The following is a 15850-nucleotide window of genomic DNA, read 5'->3' as shown; positions in this document are numbered from 1 at the left end:
TGTTCTCTAGTGCTTTGTGCAACATTTGATGTGAGAGTGAGATTAAACCCATCCTCACTACAAAATAGAAGTTGATGACACAAAGGTGGAAAGTCTTGCACTCGAAAGATTTAAAACCGTTGCATCTAAACATGGCCTTCCCTTCTGTTTAGATTTATTGATGAACACTAGGTTTCAGAATCCAAACAAGAATCGAATTCTGTTTATATAGCCTAGTAGTAGGCAAATGCTAGTATATTGTAGGATGTGCTGTGAGATGTCTATAGCCTACAAAATACAATGTTCACATAAATTACAATATCCCCTACAAATGTAAAAGTGTCCCACTTAGGCCAACATTTGGCTCCTGACAGAAATTGTATTGCCACGGTGCTAATTTGACCAGAGAGGGGGGGGCTGGGATTAGGGGTCATGACAGAAGAATTTGTCAAAGCTGTGCGTGGCCTACAGCCCGCTGAGATATGCCATGTCGAACCTGTGCGTGAAGACGCAACACAGTTGAACCCTATGGGTTGAACGCGCCCATTCTCCATTATGTTAGGACTAGGAGTGGAGTCTGCACTGCAGTTTATCTGCCTCCTGTAAACATTGTATTTGATGCAGTTCTATCATTGCGCAGTGGATGAAACCTTGAGATTCTTCGCTATGGTGAGTGTTGTAAGGTTTACTTTAATGGTAGCATTTTTTGCAAACTAAATGGCAATGTCAAATAGTCCAGATTAGTTGGAAAACTAGTTAATAATGTAACATTTCAAAGCACATTTGTTTGACAAGTAGTTTCAGTATGGGATTGAAACAATACCAAATACAATGAACTATAAACTAACATTCACTTCACAGCTTTAACCAGACCTTTCTCTGAAAAAAGTTTTTATAGCAAATGTTTTTGAGGGAATTTAAAACAATCCAAGAGTCTTACGGTTTTCATTCAACTTTTGATGTGCAAGTTGTGTTTGTCCTGTATAAATCACACATTCAGTTGCTGGTGCTGTATTTGTAAAATATTTTACTGTGGGACAGTTCCGTTTCTTCACTGTGTCACTGCTTGGAGTGTCATTGATGGTTCTGGCGCACAGCATGCCCGTAGAAGCAGGAAGGTGTCCTCAGGCGTGTATCTGTGATAACTCCAAGCTCACTGTCGCATGTATTGGCAAGAACTTGATTGAGGTTCCACCAACCATAGATGAGGTAAGGCTAAATAAATAAATAAATATTGTTTTTGTTTTGTGCATGGGAGTTGCTGCTTGTGTTTTTCTCTTGTGTTCCTGTTTTATTTAATCTAAACATCTTTTAAGACTATTTTCTAATGTCCTCTAAATGTGTCTATTTTGAACTGTCTTAATGTTTAATGTTGAATAAACACTTTGCCTTGCCTTGCCACTTCTTTTTTGCAAACCCCATCTGCTTTTGCCACATCCTTGCACTTTCATCATAGGAACCTTGAATCACCTGTATCTGTTCAGTTTAGTACAGTATGGACATGAGACTTTGTTTTCAACAAGACTTTCGTCCTTTCTGCATTTTTGCCCATACGTTTCCTGTCTTATACAGATCACAGTGAAACTAGACTTGAAGAACAATGACCTACAGGTGCTCCCTAGGGGGGCATTCCTGCACACGCCTTACCTCACCCACCTCAACCTACAGCGCTGTAACATCATGAAGGTGAAGGAGGGAGCGTTCCGCACCCTGGGACGTCTGGTCTCTCTCAACCTGGCCAACAACAATATTGAGATCCTATATCAGGTCAGACAGAGAGACATAATTCAGGCCTTTTACATTTCATAGAGTGGTGGAAATGAACTTTGATAAACATATAATCTAATTTGTGGATCTGCTAAAAGCCTAAATTATAATAAACAGCCATTCTAATATGTTGAGATTTTGTCTCAACTGAATTATCCGCTGATACTAGAATTATACTTTATAGCTGTCTCTTATATATGTATGTCCTTGCGGAAATTCATTTTGTACCAATCAGGATACAAAAAATGTAGGATTAAAAAAAATCACAACACAAATACACAGACAGATCACACAATATATTGACAATACTACACAGCTCATCTCTTACATTGAGGAAAATAGAATATGCTACCAAGTCATAGTTCAAGAGGCATCACATTACACATTTTATGCACAGTTTGTTCAGAAGTCCTATACTTGTGGGGACAAATGATCTTGAAGCCCTAGCCTGAACATTTGTACATCGTACCGTCGTCCTGATGGTAGAAAACGGTATTTCTTTTCCTTTTTTTCTCTTTTTTCAAGTACATCAGGGCAGGGCCCATCAATCCGTCAACAGTAGAAAACGGTATTGAGTTGACTGTATAATGGGTGCATTCTATCCCTAGCAATAGCTTTCCCCTTCCAAAGTATACCTAATCCTAATACATTGCTGTCATACTAGTCTTAAGTCGTACCCCAGCTATCTTGCAGGATACTTTAACGATTTCATGGAGTTTGTTCTTATTAACCAATGATAATGAGCCATACCAGGAAACAAAACAAAAAGTTAATACACTCTCCACAAAGTATCAATGGAAGAGTAACATTAGACTTTTCCCCATGTTATACTGTCTCCGTCTACAAATATAAATGCAGCCTCTGAATTCCATATCAGCTTGGAATAATGTGTTTCGTGTCTATGTCCACACCCATACGCTGTCTCCTCACCCCAACAGGAAGCCTTTGATGGCCTCTCCTCCTTAAAGGAGCTGCATTTGGACCATAACCGTATAGAGGAGATCCAGCCTGGAGCCTTCACCCAACTGGGCTTCCTCAACATGCTGGCTCTCTTTCACAACCAGCTGGTTTTTATCCCCAACATGGCCTTCCAGGTATACAGATACATGGATGAATACACTTAGATGGGGGCACATACCATTCTAAAAATGTGCATATACACACAGTTCAGTAAATACTGAAACTTCAGTACTTAATTGGCACAGAGTATGTTGAGAGATGAACCACCCAGCTCTGCATAACAATCAAATTCAAACATTTTGATGTTGATTAACCATCCAGCTCTGCATAACAGTCAACAAAAACAGAGTTTTACCCAGGGCGGTTGTCACAGGTTTACACATTCAGCATATTGAAAAAATATTCTTAACAACACAAACTCAAGAAAGAGATGCATCTTCAGTATGCACCAGTTATTATCTATCATGCTTGACCCTAACCCTATGTTACCTTTACTTATAGGGCCTGCAGAACATCAAGTGGCTTCGTCTCAGCTATAACTCTATCAACAACCTGGCCACTGAGGCCTTCGCTGGGCTGTTCACCCTACAACGCCTCAGTCTGGAGCACAATGAGCTGCAGTTCTTCCCCACTCAGTGCATGGCCAGGTACAATATGGACATGGATGATAGGATGCAAGGACAACACTGAGATAGGAAGCAAGGATAATAAGTGCAGGAAGGTATGGACAGAAAGGATGTGGTGTCAGGGATAATATAGTTTCCCGTAGCCAGACAACTATTCCACAAAGCATTTGCAAATTGTGGAACACAGTCTGGCTCCTGATTTGTTTTAAAGCATTTTATTGTAAGCATGTGTGTATGGACAATTATGATAACAAATACAGTACAACCAACAACCACGTATTGTTTAGCAATTCTTTTATTTCCTTTTTCAAATATTTTTATTGTCAAGCACAGCATAAATATATACATATTCAAATCAGACATTAAATAGTGCTTCCTTATTTTGCTAAACAGACATACACACACACCAAAAAAAGAAAAGAAAGTGAAGGAAACAAACATTTCTAAATGTACAGCCATTATTCTATTTCTTATTGAGACATACAAAGGAAAATAATGGAAAAGGTTATCAAAACAAATACATAGAATCACACAATCTAGGAATCACTTAGGAAAGGCAAAGCATGTTTATTTATTTAGCATATTTCATACACAAAGGCAATTCACAGTGTTTTACATTAAAAGATTGAATGTAAATTTAAAGGAATTAAAATAAAGAATTGCAGGGATAAAATAGAAAAAAGGCATAGGAAAAATAAAGGTCAATGTGCAATATGATTTCACTTCACACTATCAGCAGTAAACTCATTGGGAGTATTGTATTGTGAAGCAGTGTTTGTCCCATCAAGAATAGTCTGTTTCCAACATATTTATTTACTTTTTGTTTATTAGCTGAAAGTATAGAGTTTACAGAAAAGCAACAACAACAAAATAGGGCAAAGACCTTGCCATCGTTGAAACAATGTATAATTAGACCAACTATCATATAGTTATAATGTCCCAGATACAGCATATTGTTAAAACCCATTGATCCAAGTTAACTCCGTATATGGATACAAGTGCGATGTGTTTTATTCCTTTTACATTCCAAAACATTTTAAACTTGGAGCATGATCTAGTGTGTGGACTTTATCGTTTTTGGATTCTGACCTCTACCCATTTCCTGTTTTTTAGTGAGTGGATGTGCAATGCATGCTATATTGTTTTGTTTGTTTCTGTCCCTTTGTTCAAGACTCACAGAGGTCACACGCCTGGACATGAGCTATAACCCCATGACCTACCTGGGGGAGGAGTCTGTCTCCATGGCAAAACTCACACACCTCTACCTGGACCACATGTCCCTCCAGGACCTCTCAGACACAGCCCTGTACAAGGCTCCTCTTCTCTCCCATCTGGACCTCAGCCACAATCAGTTACGTTACCTGGAGCCGCTCTCAGGCCCCAAGGAACTGGCTCGACTCAACCTCACTGGTAAGACTGGGTTTGTCTAGTTTAAAGTTGTCAAAGTGCAATACTGCTATTATGTGTATTGGTATACATGGCCATGCTTTATTGCACATTCTATAAATGTGCTAAGCTAGTGCCCCATACCCCATCACCCCATTGTTGCTGAATAAAGTCCTCATGGGGCTTTATCTTTGTCTCATTCCTTATTAGTATTACTTTTAATTGCATTATATTAGTTTTAGTATTAGTACCAGTAAGACTATTAGCATTAGTGTTGATTATTTTCTGAAATTGTGTCTTTATATCTACAGTATGTGTAAAGTAACTACAAGTGAGCTTTTTGCAAACTTTTATTTCTGTAAAAGAAAAAGAAATCTGGCAGTAATATTTAGTACCTATATTATTTTTGCCCTTTTTCAAAGGCAATCCCATCTATTGTAACTGCTTTATGAGGCCCTTGAAGTTGTGGGCCAAGCGGGGTCGTGTGAAGCTGCTGGGGGCCTGCTCTGGGCCAGCTCATCTCTCAGATGAGCCCTTGGATGCGGTTGGGCCTTTGGAGCTGCGCTGCCGCAGCAGAGAGGAAACGCTAAAGCAGGAGTTTGAAGAGCAAGAGGACAGGAGAGAAAGTGCCTTGCCCACAGCCAAGCCCAAGAAGAAAGTCAAGTGCCCAGATAACTGTGACTGTGATGTGAGTGAAGCCTAATGTATACTACTACTTAGTTGTATGACAGTGTTGCTGCTGAAAATGTCAAAAATGTGAAACAATGCGGTAAAGTAAATTAGCGTTTGCTCTTGGTGATTATACTGTTGTAAATGTTTAGAAGATTTTTATCATTTCACACCCACACCTCCATTGAGTTTCAAGAGGAGTCAGCCCTCAACATTCTGCTCAAGGGCCATTATTTATTTAGATTTATTTATTTTTTCCCCCTTGCAGAACTTCAGGTGTTGAGTTATTTATAGAGAAATAGGCAATAATAACGTACTATATATAAAATATATATAATGATCTTTCTCAGGTTGAAGCCCACCATGCCACATGTGAAGGTCGCGGTCACACCAAAGTCCCACGGGGCTTCCATCCCAAAACCCAGCTCCTCGATCTCCGTAGCAACCATTTTCACCACCTCCCCAGCAACAGTTTCCCCAGCACCAGCCAGGTTGTGTCCCTTCACCTGGAGCTCTGTAAAATCCATGAGATCGATGGTGGTGCTTTCCGGGGAATGAAAGGTCTGGTCTACTTATATCTGTCTGACAATGATCTCACATCTCTGGGCCCTAACACCTTCACAGGAGCTCCTGGTCTCCTTTACCTACACATTGAAGGGAACCGGCTGGCCACGTTTCCAGGATCAGGTCAGTTGCCACTCAGTCAGGACTGGCTAGACATATAGAACACATTAGTAAACAAACTACTGAAATCTCAGTCACTGCCTGTCTGCAATCTGCATGTCTCTGTCTGTCTTCCTGCCTGCCTGTCTTGTCTCTCTTTCTGTCATTAGTGTGGTTGCCCTAACCGGGCAACCAGACTATAGTACTTGTCTGACTTTCTTCTTCCATCCATCCATCTTTCCAGATAAACTTTATTTTGCCACGTTACTCCTCCCAAAGTTTAAGTGGCAAGCACTTGGGCCATATGTCAAATTCGACCGGCTTTGTCAGGAATCGTGTGCTTCCATTTTGCTAAGAGATAGGATTATATAGTTTAATTTATATATACATTTATTAGTGAATTCATTTTCTCCATTGTCTTGAATGGGAAAATGCAAAAAATAAAGTTTTCCCAAATATGGAGATGACTGCCATCATAGAGTCTGATGTCATAGACCACATGAGACTGACACAGTATGTCCATATATGGGCATTCTATATGGGCTTAATATTGATGACATCAGGGATCTCCATATATGGGCATAAAAGGGAGAAAGGTCTGACTCAGAGAGCTCCAATCTATTAGCGAATTAATTTGAATGGGTCAAATTCAAATGGTAAGCCGGAATTAAAAAGTGTGACTCGCGTCTCTCTAGTTTATTCATTTGCTCTCTTTCCTGTAGCTCTGGTGACCCTGCCTGCTTTGTTTGTGTTACACCTGGAGAAAAATGCCATCTCCAAACTAGAGCCTGCTGGCTTGCTGTCCTCATCGGTCCCCAACCTCAGAGGGCTCTACCTGACCAATAACACCATATCAGCCATCGCCAATGATGCCCTTGACTCTGCTTACCTGGAAACACTTCACCTGGATTCCAATAAGCTTACCGAAGTGCCCACCAATGCTCTGTCCAAGGCTTCCAGGCTGGAGGAGTTGAACCTATCAAGGAACTCAATGCGTTGGGTGGGACCACATGCATTCCAACCTGTAGCCAACAGCTTGAGAAGGCTGTACATGGAGGAGATGGGTATAGAGAAGTTAAGTAACCCTTAACAGGATTTTACTGTTTAGTCAAGTGCAAGGTTACCCTGGCATGGCCAGACTAATATAACTGTAGTCTGGAATCTCTGTATGGGCAGATAAAAATGAAAATGGCTCTGTTGATAAACCCACCCCATATATACATACCGGGCCCTGATTGCTGCGCCACAACTTCAGGGTCAGTAAAATCCTATCACAACCGAGTGGGTCAGACTAATCTGCTGTGGGCAGTTTTTTTGCACTGGCAGATTCATCTGGTTTCCAGGCTAGTGCATGGTTTCACAAAGTCTGATGTAACCAAAACATCTGAGAAACATATCTCCTCTCCTCTCCTCTCCTCTCCTCTCCTCTCCTCTCCTCTCCTCTCCTCTCCTCTCCTCCTGTCTCCTCTCCTCCCCCTTCCTCCCCCCTCTTCAACTAATAATAACAGTATACCCAAAATCTCATGACTAGATGTCCAGGGACTCGTTGGCAGGGCTGGACTCTGGCCTGAGGGTTCTGTCTATGCAAGGGAACCAGCTAGAAGATGTCCCTGATCTAAGGCCTTTCACCAGCCTAGAGATGGTCAACCTACAGGACAACCCCTTGATGTGTGACTGTCCACTGCTGCTGCTGCGCAGGTCACTATATTTACCAGCTGCTCCTGAAGAGGGTTACAGGCCAATCAACATTATACCACCGTTTCTCTGCTATCTCATTTACTTACTTACTTAACTTATGCCCTCTCTTCCTCAGATGGATGGAGAATGTAACTCTGGAGGTGACAGCCACCTGCGGTCATCCTCCTGAGCTCAGAGGTCAAAGCATCCGGGATGTCGTCGTCTTCAAGTCCTGCCCAGATGACACCTCCCCTCCTGACAAGGAGCCAGTAACAGTCATCAGGGCCCCAAAAGCCAACAAACCCAAACCCACTCTTGTAAAGATTTCTCCAGTCAACGTCAAACCAGCCAGAAGGATCAAAGGGAAGCCTCCCCAAAACAACAGAGACCCTAAAGTACCACCGTTAACCAAAAACAACAAGAAGACACTGTAATAAAGACATAGAACGGTGTATGGGAATGTATTCATATATTCTGCTTCCATAGTTAGTGTGGTTGCCTACAGGGCAACCAGACTAGTACTTAATTTAAAGTAACCCTAAAACTCTATAAGTCCATTGAGTTCAATGGAGGAGTGATGCATTATTTTACATTTTACAGTAATCCCAAAAGTCCATTGAAAGGACTTTCAATGGAGAAGTGGTGCAAGCTTGAGGATTGGTCAACCCTTACCCTATCTAAATGGGCAACCACACTTGCAATTCCCCAGAACGGCACCTTTCTAATTACTTGCGCCAGCAGAGTGCGCCAGTACTGCATTCGGCTCCTTGTGTATGGACGGATTCGGTGTCTGCCCGTGTTTAAGCACAGATATAAAAAGCTAGATACCTCCTCCGCCGCTGCAGTTCATTGGCGCGACTGGTCAAACACCGCTGGCGGAAGTGCGTAACTGTGGAACTGCGGAAGGCACTCTGCCCCCTCCAATGGGAAAGAGGGAGTCCTGCCAGTCCTGCATCTGATTGGCCTACCGAGCTTCCCATTCTGTGACGCACAAGGAAGCGTCCTTCAGAATTCCCAAGAGCCCCGCCTCAGAATTCTGGAGGCTTGCATAGAGTTATTGGGAGGCTTGCCAGCTCTCTTTGACCAACCCCTTCCACCGGAGGGAGGTATCTAGCTTTTTATATCTGTGTGTTTAAGCCCATAGCCCAATCAGGGACCAGCATTAACAGCCAATGAGGGACCAGCATTCCTGGTGATGCCAGTGGTGGTGACACTGGCATCGCCAGTGTAGTCCATGGGCCATACGAGATGTCAGTATCAAAAAGGTGGCAAAGGTTATCATGCATTTTATAAAAGCTCTATATCAGTAGATTATATTTTGGTATGATAACCCTTTCTTAGACACAGCTAAATTGGTGTTATCAGCCGCTAGAGTTGTTGTCCCATTAACTTTACATTACAGGAAACAAGAATTGACACAGTCAATATATAAGCTGGTCAGATGAAAAAAAAAATGTTTTTTGAAAAAAAAAAAAAAATGTTTTTTGAAAAAAAAAAAGTTTTGGAAAAAATGTTTTTTGGAAAAAAAAAGTTTTGAAAAAACTCGGGCGTGCTCAAACAACAGTAATAACTGCGTATTACCTTACTGTACTTTACTGTACTGTATACTGTACCTCACTGTACTGTACATATTCTGTGTTCTATATCTATGAAGTCTGTGTTCTAGATCTATGAATTTTGTCACTCCCCCCCCCCCCGTGTATGTGTGTGTGTGTGTGTGTGTGTGTGTGTGTGTGTGTGTGTGTGTGTGTGTGTGTGTGTGTGTGTGTGTGACTTTTACTTATAACTGAGTATCTACAGTGCAGTATTGATACTTTTAAGATACTTTAAAAAAAACAAGTGTAAAACATTTGAGTACTTTTTCCAACAGCTACTTTCCCCCATAGCCTGGAGGACTCCTGCTAAGTTTGCAGTTGCCATATAGCCTATTACTCTATAAATCTATCTGTGATGTCTGATTTTACTAAAACTAGCATGCTTATTAGGCAGTAGTGGGAAAAGTACTCGCATTCTTTACTTAAGTATCATGCAATACTGCAATGTCAGTGGAAGTCTTGTATTCAAAATGTAGGATACTTGAGTACAAGTATAAAAAGTATTTGTATTAAAATGTACCAAAAGCAGAAAGTACGCATTATGCAGAACTTAATGTAACCAAGGTGTTCAAATAAGTGTATTGATTGTAGGCATTTTCCAAAATCTTGTGGTATTTCACTGCTACATATCGTTCTAAATATATGCTTTCTTGTCATTTAGTACAATGAATGTGTTACCGTGTCTCTAGAAATGTGCTCATTATTTGTGAAGATACTAACTGTAATTCTCAAAGACTCGCATTGGTTCATTCAGCACATCGTTTTTGCTCTGTTTCATTTGATATTAAAATGCAACTCGAATTAATCTACTGTGTGGACACTGATCAGATGACAGGAAGAAGCAGCTCATCAATGAATGTACTTTGTGTTGCTTTTGTAAATTGTGTAGGGTACGATATTTTCATGACTTCACACCAAAGCCCATATCATGGTCATAGAGTTAAATCATTGACAACTTGCATACTCGTTCAGTTCATATGTTAATGCAGATGGTATACAGATGGTGTGACACATCACCTACTACAGCCTACAACGATGCCCAGGGCAACACTGCATATTGTCTATAAATGGCTCGCAGTTTAAATAACGTACGGTTTATTTGGACAATCATCTGTAACAGATGAAGTATAATTAAATACGACGTGATTAACGTTTGTTTGACATCCTCATCACAATTACATTGGATGCATCGCGTTGATTAAAGTGAATGGCTGCTATAGTTTTGCTAGTTTTCATCACCTAATCACCTTCCTTTCATAACCTAATCTCTACGTTTAGAATTGAAAGAAGAAAAATAATGTTAATGTTAGTATGAAGCTAATTATAAAGCTTAAATGGATGATGATGTCAACAATGACTTGTGAAAATCAAAGAATGATAGCCGATCTACAAGCAATCATACAAACATTTTGTACTTTGATGCCAATACTTTTGTACTTTTACTCAAGTATAGACCTCTCTTTTCTTCTGTTTCATTTATCACAAGCAGGCTGGCCACAGGCACCGCCTCAGTGTGAAGGAATGGTGCTCCCTGCTGGACAAAATATTTCATTACAGCAGTACAGGTCTGGAGGGCCTGGCCAATGGATCATGAGCTCGGTGACCATGTGACATGGACAGCCAATCGGCAAATAGGTCCCCTAGGTCCCCTGAATGTCTCAGGACAATGTCATCTGTTTAAAGAGCTGGTCCTGCTGACCAGCTAAAAAAAGCTAAAAATGAATCTGCTTTAATTAGCATAAGAGGGGTCCAACTAGGGGGTTTTCATGATGCTGAATCCATTGCAAGCATCTGTTTTGCACGAAAAACATCCGTGGGGCTAAAACGCCCCCCACAACAGTGTGAAAAGTGATGACTCATCACTAAACCATAGTCTTGTGGGACAGTTTTTAGCCCAATGAATGTTTTTTGTGCAAAACAGATGCTTGCAATGGATTCAGCATCATGAAAACCCCCTAGTTTGACCCCTCATATGCTAATTAAAGCAAATTCATTTTTTGCTTTTTTTTCCCTGTAATGTAAAGTTAATGGGACAACAAATCTAGAGGCTGATAACACCAATTTAGCTGTGTCTAAGAAAGGGTTATCATATCAAAATATAATCTACAGATATAGAGCTTTTATAAAATGCATGATAACCTTTGCCACCTTTTTGATACCGACAACTCGTATGGCCCATGGACTAGTGGTGATGCCAGCCCAGTGGTGAGCGCACCTCGTGGCGCTCTCTGCTGGCGCACAAGTAGGCCATATATGGTCTACTTGTGCACCTAGACAGAGTGCAGTTCTAGTTACTTGCGCCAGCAGAGCGTGCAAGTACTGCGATCAGCTGGGTATGTATGTCGGTGTCCTTCTTTGTTTAAGCCTGTATCCCAATCAGGGACCAGCATTTCTGGCAATGAGTGACCAGCATGCCAGTGGTGATGTCACTGGCATCGCCAGTGGTGAGCGCCACTTGTGCACAGGTAGCAAGTTGGCACCTCGACAGAGTGCAGTTCAGTTATCTTTTGTGCTCGAATTCGAATGAGCTAAATGACTATCAAGGAACAGAATAGTTGTACGCTATGTTGATGAATTTTATACATAGTAGGCTACCACAATGGAAGTCCCCAGGACCTTTTTGTGTAATCCTTTTATACTTAATGTCTGACTGTATCGCATGCTTACATTTCTGACTAATAAAGTATTAAATGTATCAAAAATAGTCTGTAATGTCATTTCTGAACAATAGATGGCAGCAGTAGGCAGGTTTATGAGACGGCTCATGGATAGCGTACCTTCTATGAACATGTGCGATTTGTGTTTGTTTGTTGCTTCTTTTATGTGTAACACATGCACATTTTTAAAATGTGGACTTAATACAGCTGAATACTAATAATAATCCGAATATATGGATTTTATATGTCATTTATATACATCATAACATGTAGCCATGTTTCAACGGTTCTATGGTGTAATGGTTAGCACTCTGGACTCTGAATCCAGCGATCCGAGTTCAAATCTCGGTAGAACCTAATGTTTTCTTTACAACAACCGGTAGGTGCTTCATAACAACAACAAGCATATTCATAGGTAGTGCATGAATATCACAGAAAGTGCACGTCTACTGTCTGCCGAATCTCAATTTAACAACAGAAAGCACCAGAGCAAATGTGCCGACCGAAAATGTAATCTCAACATCCCTTTAAAATACGTGTTAGCGTTTCCGGCCCGTATCTCCACGCTGATTGGTTGCTTTCTTAAGAGAGCAGAATATTGTTTCCAAGATGGCAGCAGCTATGGATGTGGATACGCCAAGCGGCACTAATAGCGGAGCTAGCAAGAAGCGTTTTGAAGTCAAAAAGGTACAGTTTGTTTTAACATTTTATTTAATGTAATTATGTCAAAGGGAAAAGGAATATCTCATGTGCCGAACAATGATGTTCAAGTCTTGACAAACTGCGCGTGGCCAAGAATACAGTGTGGTGTTAGCGTGCTAACTTCAACTAGCTTGTTAATGTTAGCATGAACGTGCACATTGATTGATTGAATACTTTATTAGAAGTTTGCATAGGAATTGTACGGGACAGTACAGTTCAGATACACGGTCTACTAAAACGATTTTGACAACAATAAAGCGCATTACGGTCCTTTTGTAGTATTCAATATTCATGAAAAAGGGGGAAAAAAGAATCATCAGTTCGCGTGAATGCATACAAACCCCGGAACCCGATATGATACTTTAACATCGAGACGTACATTTGGTAAAGCTTATTGTTTTGCATGTCTTCATATCACTAGTGGCAACACTGACGTAAGACAATTAATTAATGGGATTGTGCTAGCTTTAGCCGCTTCCCCTTGGCAAATTTAAAAGCCCCTTATCGTGTGTGTGTGTGTGTGTGTGTGTGTGTGTGTGTGTGTGTGTGTAAAACTAAATAAAACCCATTGGTTAACGAACGTAATAGATGACTCATCAGGGCGACAAGCCCTGAGGCTGGAGATATGCTGTGAGACCCCAAACATGCTTACTCAGTTATTCGTTATGTGAAAATCCTATGACGTCTATCACATCTGACATCATATATACAATCCCTTTTATGCCCATACATGGAGATCCCTGTCTGTACCAGCCACACAGATATGGGCTGTCTTCCTCCATATATGGGCATTCCCATATGATGTCCTGTTAGATATGGGCTTAATATTGTTGACATCAGGGATCTCCATACATAGGCATAAAGTGGTTCCCATGTCACATCACAGCCCTACGATCCCTTTTATGCCCATACATGGAGAGATCCCTGTCTGAACCATCACTGTAGGCATTATCCCTGCGCTGTGTATCTGACATCACTGTGATGTCACCTGTGATGTCACAGTGATTTGTCAGGGGAACCACTGTCAGGCGTTACCCGTATGGACGCATACGGTCAAGCAAGCTGTGCCGGTTCTGACAGTAAACTGCGACCTATGGTCGCAAGAATGTACTACATGTTACAAAGGACTATATACAACCAGTAAATGTAGGCTACTCAGACTGTTTGTGTATGATCCATTCTATTTATCGTATGCTAGGGTCTGTTGTTGTGCTGTCTGACACATTAGTTAATGTATTTTTCTCTTATTCTGCTTCTCAAATAGTGGAATGCTGTGGCACTGTGGGCCTGGGATATTGTTGTGGACAACTGTGCCATCTGCCGCAATCACATCATGGACCTTTGTGAGTTCACTTTACGTTTTAGCGGAGCTGATGCTGGGTTTGAAGTGTCATCTTTGATTAACAGTTCTCTTTGATGCTTTCCTCTAAAACCTACTTTTCAATATTCAGCGAATAGTTTAAAAGTTTGGTCTTCTGCACATAATGCTGTAGCTATTAAGTTGTATTTATGACACCATATTTTCGTTTTCAGACCATATTTTGAGTTTGACCCTTCCCTCTTTCTTTTCCCTCAGGTATAGAGTGCCAGGCCAACCAAGCCTCTGCCACATCTGAGGAGTGCACTGTTGCCTGGGGTGTCTGCAATGTGAGTGAGATTGATGGTGTACAAACATTTCCTTCCTTCATTAACCCGAACATGTTAATGATTGTGGTGAAAATGTATGTTTATTGTGGGCTCTCTGAAAGGCAAGGCACCTTGCCTTGTATTGGTCAAGTTTAAAAAAAAATGACGGACAGTACAAAGGCAGGGCACTTAGCCAATGAGGAGCAGCGTTCTTGGTGACATCACCACCAACAAGTGCGACCTGATATAAATAACAACACTTCAGACCAGTATAGTATGTTTTATCAGTATGTTATACCAAAACTTTATAGACCAAGGTTATTCTCCAAAAAAAAAGTGACCGACAGTACAACTACAAACAAAGGCAGGGCCCTGAGCCAATGAGGAGCAGCCAAAGGGTAGATCTTTGTGCCCATACATGGTGTTCCATGTGAGCCCACACTGTTTCGTAGGAACAGTATTTCTAGTTAAAGTTAATGTCTTACTTTTTCTCCCACAGCACGCTTTCCACTTCCACTGTATTTCTCGCTGGCTGAAGACCAGACAGGTGTGCCCTCTAGACAACAGGGAATGGGAGTTTCAGAAGTGAGTTTATTTCATTATACTATCACATTGTGGGGAAGTGAGCTGTGTACAGTACAGTCTTTTGTACTAATGCAAATGTGTATGAATATGAAAATCAAGTCAATTTTAAAAGCAATGGGGAATGCTGATTAATATTGTAGTGGGTCGAACATGCTATCACTACTGGATTAAATGGTAGTCCTCTTTGGCAGTGGTTACCAAACTTTTCAGGTTAAGACACAAAAGAGATTATACGTTTACCTGGGACCCAAACTAGTAAAAATGGCAGATCTGCAAGCATGTGAGCTTGTAGATTTTATATTTTCACTAATTATGACATAATTATAATTTTTGTATTTATAGTATAGTCTATGGTGTTCAAATGCTCTGTTTAATTTTCTTGCCCACAGACAATATAAACTGATTATTATATGATGTATGAACAGTTGTACTGACTGCATCCTCTTTCACCTTTCCTCCCCTCCCCCTGTACAGGTATGGACACTAACCTAACTCAAAGGTCTGTGGACCACTTCTTGACCTTCTGCGTGTCAAGACCCTTATTGTTTTTCCCCTCCAGTTTATGGCCCCCATTCAGACCCCAGTTTTAGATTTAGAACACTTTTTCTAAGTTTGGTTTGCAACTACACTGTATGTAAAATGTAAAGAAATAAACATCTGATCTACCAATACATGTTTGGTTTCAATGTAATAATAATGCTGTTTCCCTATTTGACCTGGCTGTGACACATTTTCATTAGCAACCAAGGAGGTAGCAAGCAAGATGCTAACGTGTACCAACTGATACAGTATGGCTGTATGGGCCCTACTTGACAGTTGTTTCTCCATGATACCTAGCAGCAGTGTTGCCAGTCATGTCTTGTACAAAACTGTTTTCAACAGCAACTGAAGCTGTTTCAGCAGATGAGTAAATTAATCTTGGAATGTTCTCAGTGAAAAGGGGGGAGGGAGGGGGGGG

At 41.0% G+C, this 15850-nt stretch overlaps 2 protein-coding genes across 3 annotated transcripts; both read left to right on the top strand.

The window, feature by feature from the left end:
• Positions 1–1059: 1059 nt before the first annotated feature.
• chadla (chondroadherin-like a) lies at positions 1060–8161 on the top strand (the record flags this gene model as incomplete). Its single annotated transcript, XM_080723231.1, has 10 exons — positions 1060–1188; positions 1552–1746; positions 2685–2840; positions 3208–3353; positions 4504–4742; positions 5141–5406; positions 5738–6074; positions 6773–7125; positions 7582–7748; positions 7864–8161. 10 exons carry the CDS (start codon positions 1060–1062, stop codon positions 8159–8161), a joined length of 2286 nt encoding a protein of 761 aa, XP_080579357.1.
• A 4404-nt stretch (positions 8162–12565) lies between these two features.
• On the top strand, positions 12566–15553 carry rbx1 (ring-box 1, E3 ubiquitin protein ligase; the record flags this gene model as incomplete). 2 transcript variants are annotated; one of them, XM_080722935.1, is made up of 5 exons in its annotated part: positions 12566–12666; positions 13946–14024; positions 14258–14328; positions 14807–14892; positions 15367–15553. In XM_080722935.1, the coding sequence occupies exons 1-5, from the start codon at positions 12589–12591 to the stop codon at positions 15377–15379; spliced, it is 327 nt and encodes a 108-aa protein (XP_080579061.1). In that variant the 5' UTR covers positions 12566–12588. The 2 variants fall into 2 exon arrangements, with proteins under 2 accessions (XP_080579061.1, XP_080579062.1); XM_080722936.1 differs by lacking the exon at positions 15367–15553 and having other exon boundaries at positions 14807–14896.
• Positions 15554–15850: the final 297 nt, after the last annotated feature.

The sequence above is a fragment of the Nannobrachium achirus genome (assembly GCF_963921795.1).
Source record: "Nannobrachium achirus genome assembly, chromosome: 4".
NCBI classification, from domain to species: Eukaryota; Metazoa; Chordata; class Actinopteri; order Myctophiformes; family Myctophidae; genus Nannobrachium; species Nannobrachium achirus.
The sequence above is the reverse complement of the archived record's forward strand: the minus strand, read 5'-3'. Positions and strand labels throughout refer to the sequence as shown.